The 8,122-nt window shown below is 36.9% G+C and overlaps 1 protein-coding gene across 1 annotated transcript; it reads right to left on the reverse strand.

Annotated features, from left to right (window-relative positions):
- Window positions 1-5,595: 5,595 nt before the first annotated feature.
- On the reverse strand, window positions 5,596-6,540 carry OR10W1 (olfactory receptor family 10 subfamily W member 1). The gene has a single exon (XM_006214095.2). The coding sequence runs from the start codon at window positions 6,538-6,540 to the stop codon at window positions 5,596-5,598; it is 945 nt and encodes a 314-aa protein (XP_006214157.2).
- Window positions 6,541-8,122: the final 1,582 nt, after the last annotated feature.

Genomic DNA, 8,122 nt, shown 5'->3' on the forward strand with positions numbered 1-8,122 from the left:
AGGATATATCTATGTTAAGTTCCACTTACTTTCAAGAAACAAGCTAGATTACGTTCTGCTTACATGGCCTAAATGGTTTTGTCTGCTCACAGAATTTTCAAGTCTGGTCTCCATTTTATTTTATTTTAATACAATGAGTTCCTTAAAGTGTACCCTTTCCCCCAACCCACGCCACACACACACACACACACACACTTTAGGTTAATCATAGTTATACAACTGGGAATCAAAGATAAAGAGAAAAAAACTTTACACTCATGTGGGGAAAAAACCCACAAAAATACAAGTCATTTCTTATCATAAAAGTGGAAATCAGAAGACAATGAAATAGCATCTTTAAAGAGATGAAAGAAAAAAGATCATTTCTAGAATTCTATATCCAGTGAAAATAGCCTTAAAATTAACATACAAATGTTAAAGACTACTTTTAGAATTTCTTTAAAAACTGTTGACTATTTAAAACAAAAATAATAACCTAGGATGGAATTTATAAGTAGACTATTACAATAAAAGCACAAATACAGAGGGTAGTAAGTGGAAATATACTTTGAAAAGTTTCCTGCGTATTTACCTTGACAACATCATAATAATTCATGGTAGGCTGTGACAAGAATGCAAATGCAAAATATTATGCAAAAGATATAGCTAAAGAAACCAACAGAGATTAAAACCTCTATAAATCCAAAAAGAGCCTGAGAAGGAGAAACTAAGAAAAAAAGAAGAGAACAGATGAATAAAATGCACAAGGGAAACAGTATATATAAACGCTCCACTAAAACTCTTCTATGCCAGTCATAGGGATGTAGTTTGGTGCACCTGTTATGGAAAACAGCGTGGAGATTCTTAAAAAACTTACCCTATGATCCAACAATCCCACTTCTGGGCACATATCCAGAGGAAACTCTAATCCAAAAAGGTACATAAACTGCAATGTTCATAGCAGCAATATTTACAATAGCCAAGACATGGAAGCGACCTAAATGTCCATCAATTAATGACTGGATAAAAAAGTTTATATATATACATGTATATATATAATGGAATATTATTCAGCTGTAAAAAGGATGAAATAATGCCATGTGCAGTAACATAGATCTGGAGACTGTCATACTAAGTGAAGTCAGAAAGAGAAAGAAAAATACCATATGATGTCACTTATATGTGGAACTTAAAAAAATGACACAAATTAACTTATTTATAAAACAGAAACAGACTCACAGACATAGAAGGCAAACTTATGGTTATCGGGGAAAAGGAGGGAGTGGATGGATAAATTGGAAGTTTGGGATTTGCAGATACTAACTACTATATATAAAGTAGTTGAACAATCAGGACTTACTGCATAGCACAGGGAACTATATTCAATGTCTTGTAATGAAAATGAATATGAATGAAATGAATATAATGAAAAAGAACATGAAAAGAAATATATAAATGTATAACTGAATCACTAGGCTGTACACCAGAAACTAACACAGCACTGTAAGCCAACTATACTTCAATAAAATTGTTCCAGTTAGATTGGTTTAAAAAGAAAAAGTATAAACTATATGCTCTTTATAAGAGGCGTACTTTATACGTGAGGAAATACAGGCAGAAATCAAAAGGAGGAACGGTATATATCGTGCAAATGCCAGTCATAAAAGAGACAATGTGTGCAAATTAAGACCAGACAAAGTAGATTTCTGGACCAGAGATATTACCAGGAGTAAAAAAGAAAATTTCTTAATGATAAAATGGTTAATCTAACAACAAGATAGAACAATGCTAAATATGTGTACGTCGAATAAAAAAGCTTCAAAATAAAAGAAATAAAAATTGGCAGAACTAAAGGGAGCAATGGACAAATCCATAATCATAGCTGTGAATTTTAACCCACTTCTGTTAGGATAACACAGTAGACAAAAATATGTAAGAATAAAGAAGATTAGAACCATGCTATTACATAATTAATCTAATTGACTTTACTCAGCATTTACCAGTTACACATTCTTTTCAAAGACACATGAGACATCACAACAAAACATATATTGCCATTTAAAAAAAAACCCTCAGTGGTAAAAATTATAATCCAGACTCAAAATCCTGGATCTTGTAATTAGCATCGGTTCCCAATTTGGACCATAATAGACACTTTCATTCAAAGGGACGGTGGGATGGGAAGGAGGCACATAGTAGTCACTATTCCTTAGCAATCCTGAATCCACTTGGGCACAGTGTCAGGGTCCTCTACTGGCAGCAGAGAATGTTCCCTTATGATGCTCTCTGGGACTGGTTCCCTAATCCTTTGCAATTTGTATACATTGGGCCCACTCCCTGGGTCTGTCCTCTGAAAAGTTCTTCCATTTATATTAAAAAATGACCTATGTTTGCAGCTGAGTAGTTTTCTTGGGTGGCTTCCGGTTCATACAGAGTTGGGAGTCTGGAGTATTTTTATTTTGGACTGCCCATGTCCCTTTTAGTCCAAGTTGACTGTACTTTTATCAATATGATACAACACAATACAATATAATACAATACAAATTACTACAAATATCTTGACATTTTTGTGGTTTTTCTATGAATCTTTCATAGGTTTTACTCCATGAGTTTCCATCTTTCCAGCCTCTGCTAACAGTCTGTTTGCCATATATCCAACCTTCACCAGCAATCTCCTTGCTAATTTTCAAGCCTCAGATCATTCCCAAACCAATGCCACGCATTTTGTGTTTCTGTTATGGAAATACCCCACTTTGAGGTACCAATGCCTGTGTTAATTATTTATTGCTGCAGAACAAATGATATAAAACTCAGCAGCTTAAAATAACAATTATCAGGGGGAGGAGGGTAAAGCTCAGTGGTAGAGCACATGCTTAGCATGTATGAGGTCCTGGGTTCAATCCCCAGTACCTCCATTAAAAAGTAAATAAAAATAAATAAACCTAATTACCTCCTCCCCCCAAATAAATATATAAAAACAAAGTTAAAAAAAAGACCAAGGGAAAAAACCCAATTATCTATTATTTCTCACAAGCTTGTGGGTTGGCAGGGCCATTTCTTGCCGGCCTTATCTGGGATAACTCGTGAATCTCTAATCACATGGTGTGATGTCTAGGGGAGTTTGGAAGTGGGGCCTCTTATTCAACATAGTCTACTTTCAAGTTCTTTGTAACAAGGTGGCCTTGTGATTCAAAGAAGGAATGCCCCAATAGGCAGGTGCTTATCAAGATTTTATTTTGCAGCATGTTTGCTGACGTCACATTGGGCAATACAAGTTCAGAACTGTCATGAGAACATTCTACATCAGGGCATAGGAGCAGGAAAGAAGATTCTTTGGGGCAGGAACTGCTATCACAACCAACTTCAAAAGGAAGAAGTACAGTTGTTTTAATTTACAGTTGACATGATTATGTACATAGAAAACCTGAAAGAATTTAGAAGCTACTAGAACTAAAAAGTGAATTTATGAAAGTAATGAGATACTAGGTCAATGGATATATTTGCAGTATTTCTATATGCTGATTGGAAAAAACAGAAAACTAAAACAAGAAAAACCATTTACAATAGTTTAAAAAAAAACACAGCTCCCTAGGTATGAGTTTAATGAAAAATGTGAAATATATCTATACAGAGAACTATAAAACATTACTAAGAAAAATTAAAGAGACCAATAAATAAAAATTATACCAAGTTTATAGGTTAAAGGTTTTAATATTGTTAAGATATTAATTATGTCCACATTGATCTCTAGAGTCAATATAATCCAAAATAATATCTCCTCATTTCTTTTTTATAAATTTTAGAAAGAAATTAAAACGACTTGTAGTAACAAGATAATCTAATAAATGAAGAGCAATTTTAGAAGGTTTATGTGGTTAGATTTCAAGACATACTAGGAAGCTACAGTAATTAAGGCCCTTGGTGATACTATAACGCCAGAAAAATTTATCACTGGACCCAGAGTCCAGAATCAAACACACACACACACACACACACACACACACACACACACACACTCTCAACTGATTTTCCACAAAAGTACAAAAACAGTTCAACAAGGAAACAAAAATCTTTTCAATAAATAGTACAGAAATAACTACACATAATTTTAAAAAATATAGATTTTTGACCCTTAGCTTATACAGTACATAAAACTTAATTTGTGGTATGTCATAGACATAAACGTGCTAGCCAAAACTACAAAGCTTTTAGAAAAATTTTCTTTACATACTTGGGGAAGGCAAGTATTTCTTAATTAGAATCCAAAAGTCATTATCATAAAGAAAAACGATGATAAATTAGACTTCATTAAAAAAACTTATCAAAAATATCAATGAAAGGTTTAAGTCCAAATTAGGAAGAAAAATGTTAACAGTAAACGTATCTGACAAAGGAATTATATCTAGAATGTATCATAAATTCAGAAAAACATAATAAAGCCAATTAAAATTAGCAAATACTTAAAGTAATACTTCACAGAAGAAAATATCCAAATGGTCTTATGAAAAGGTACTTATCATCATTTTATCAGGGAAATGCAAATAAACATGGGCTCTGAATCTGGAAACCCTGGGTTCAAATGACAAATTCTAACTCCACATATGTGCTGCATGACCTTACACCAGTGACTTAAACTCTCAGTTCCATCACTGGAAATAGGATAATAACAATCTTTATAGGATTTTTGTATATATATATTTAGTTACGGTGCACAGTAAGCACTTAATTCATTTTAGCTATTACTAATAACTAGTACTTGAAAACATAAATTTAAAGCTACATTATATTCTTTCATATAATAATTGCTTAGCCAATGCTTTATTTTGGACAAATTATATTGTTAACATATTTCTATTTTCAGATGAAATGCTATAATAAATGATCCTTTTCTGATTATTCTGTTTGCTCTTAAGCCTGAGTCCTCTTCTGTCTTTCTTTCACTGTCCCAAAAGTCTAACTTCTGAGAACTTAATCACAAAGTCTCCTCTGTCTTCTTCCTTCCGGTTGGGTTGGGACAGTGGGAGACAGGCAAGAGATGGGAGGGTACAAGCAGAGACAAATTGGGGTGTTTATCTTCTTGCTCTTTCCTTGCATGGCTATAGTTCTGTCAATAGTTGCTTTTTTTCCCCCCAAAGCCTGAGTTCCTACCAAGAATTTTCTCTCTATAAATCTAGCTCTCATTGGTCTCTGATAATCCTCTACCCTCTCATTTCTCTGTGATCTGGGGATCATAATAGTTTCCTGCTATTATCAGTATGTGTGTAGCTACCCCTTACTGGTTCTCTTACTAATATTTCTGAATATAAACTCTATATTTTTTTCTATTATTTTTAAAAACTATTGAATGAGCTGTCTGTTTCCAGCTGATACCTGAGGTGCAGCCTTGTACTATTACATTATACTCATTTGTTAAATTCTTTTTTAAAAAAAATTATTGAGTCTAACAGTGGAAACATTGTAAAGATGTTTGGCACATATAGCTAAACAGTATCCAGATAATTTATGCCATATTTTAGATCAGCTATAACATCAGCTATATAACTGAGAGAAATCCCCGTTGGGTGGGAATTTGCAAGAGCTGGAACCAAACCCTGGCTTGAGAAGTCATACCCTTTCCTAGCTGTTCTGGGAGAGGCAGTTTCTGGTAAGAGCTCTCCCTATGGCCCCCTTCATCTCACTGTTCCTCAGGGTGTAGATAAGTGGGTTGAGCAATGGGGTTCCTAATGTGTACACCAGTGAGATGAACGGATCTTGCTTGGGGTGGTAGCTGGAGCTGGGGCGCAGGTACATGAAGGCACAACAGCCATACTGCAGCAGGACCACAGCGAGGTGGGAGCAGCAGGTGGAGACGGCCCGGTGGCGGCCAGCCGCTGAGTGGATCGTGAGCACAGTGGCCACGATGAAGGCGTAGGAGGTGGTGATAAGGAAGAAGGGCACAGCTATGGCTAGTGTGGCTGCCACCAAAACTGACCGCTCATGGATGTGGCTCTCGGAACAAACAAGACACATCACTGGTGGCACATCACAGAAAAAGTGCTCGATACCTCGAACCTGGCAAAATGGCAGAGAGAATATAAAGGCCACCAGTTGTAAGGACAGGAACAAGCCAATGACCACAGAGGCTGCAATCAAGCGGACAGAGAGAGTTAAAGTGATGATGAGAGGATACTGCAAAGGGTGGCGAATAGCAACGTATCGGTCATAGGCCATGGCAGCCAAGAGCAAGCAGTCGGCACTGCCAAGTCCAATGAAGAAAACCATCTGAGTGGCACAGCCCAGGAGAGTGATGGTCTTCTCTGACTGCAGGACGTTGGCCAGGATGTGGGGCACCACCACAGCCGTGTAGCATATTTCTACCCCCGAGAGGCTGCCCAGGAAATAGTACATGGGTGTGTGCAGGCGAGCTTCTGTCTGGATGGCCACCACAACGAGGACATTCCCAGTGATGGCCAGTGTATAAACCAGGCTGACCCCAAGGAACAACAGGACATGCAGCTCTGGGGGCGAGGGATAGGCCAGGAACACAAACTCCATCCACGCTGAGCTATTTCCCCAGGCCATTGAGCTAACAGCTTTTCTCTGCCAAGAGTTATAAAGAAAGAAGAATGTATCAGACTGACAATACATTAGTTCACACTCTCAGCCCTGATGTCATCCAATCAGGGCTGGAGCTAGAAACTAGAGGAATTAGGACTATTTCTCTTTGTTCATCCTCCTTTACTGAGTCTCTTCACAGAAATAGCTACAACTTAATATCTAACTGCCAAGAATTGAGCTAAATTGTATAACTTTTTGAGGAAAAGAAGCAGAAGAAGTTTATTTTTCAAAGCTATTTTTGGTAGAAGTGGAATGAAAATTAAACTATTATGACATTTCACAGGGAAATGTCAAGGAATTCTTGACAGCAGGTGGCATTAAATTGAGAGCAGGAAGCTATTCATTCATCCCTTCATTCATCCATATATTTATTTGGTATTGACTCAGGGGTATGTGGATATAACACTGAAAAGCTAGTGATATGATGGAAAATAAAGGAAAAAATGATGCCCATAGGTAAAAAGCTGACATGGCCTGCAACTGACAGTGTTGGGAATAAACATCAGAAAACAAAGCCTCCATATGCCTGGCTTCTCCATCCATATCCAACCAGGGGGCCTTGTCGCAGGGCTTCTCCTGGCTCGAGGTGGGTGGTGTGGGACCTAAGAATCCTTCCTGTGAGTTTGGGGATGAATAGAAAAGACTGAGCCAGTTTCCGTTTATTTCTCCTCTCTTCTACGAAGCGAAAGTGAAATCTAAGAAAAACCATCTAGCTTCCTTGAAGTTTCTAACAAAGAGACATAAATCTCAAAGGGTATCCATTCCACTCCTTTCCCCAAACCAACTTACTCAGGAAGATGGAAAAGACGCAACATGTGACCTTGATTCAACTTGCCTGATTTTAATGTATACCATTTATTATGAGCTTTGAGGAAAATCTTGATCCAGAAGCACCACTCTAGGAAAAACCAGTCACATAAACCCAATGTAGTGCCCCAAGCATGGGGGGGAATGTGGTTAGAGACTGTCACAAGTATCAAGAAGACCTAGGGTGCAAAAGGCTCTGTTGTTTTTCCAACAACTAACAAGTCGTGTCCATTTCATTCTCTTTCTCATTTCTGAACTTCACTGATGCTTTGAATAATTTTTAATGCCACCGAGCATGTTCAAGATAGTGTTATAACATGGGGAGGGAGGATTATACTGAGTGAAGTAAGTTTTGGTATTAAATGATGTGGTTTGAGTAACCCCATCTCCTGACTCTGTTATGCTGGGCAATACGTAATTTCTTTGAGTCCCTTTTTTTTTAACTTGAAAAATGGGTATAATAATTATGCTTAATTCTAAGGGTTGTAGTGAGGATTAAATGAGATTTTGAGGTTAAATATCTACTACAAAGCCTAGGTCATAGTAATAGCAACCTAATGATGGGTGACCATGATTATTGTTTATAAATTCAAGGGCAACCATCCTCCCTTGTTTATATCATCTCCCATATCCCCGAGTCTAATCTTGCACAAATTATAGACATTCAATATATGTTGCATGGATAAATATACTGTGAAAAACATGTCATTTACACTTTTTTTCCCATTTTTTCTTTTAC

Source organism: Vicugna pacos, chromosome 10 (assembly GCF_048564905.1).
Source record: "Vicugna pacos chromosome 10, VicPac4, whole genome shotgun sequence".
Classification (NCBI taxonomy): Eukaryota; Metazoa; Chordata; class Mammalia; order Artiodactyla; family Camelidae; genus Vicugna; species Vicugna pacos.

Bases quoted from the DNA above. Each gene is read 5' to 3' on its own strand.
- OR10W1 (XM_006214095.2), bottom strand. From the start codon at position 6,540: ATGGCCTGGGGAAATAGCTCAGCGTGGATGGAGTTTGTGTTCCTGGCC.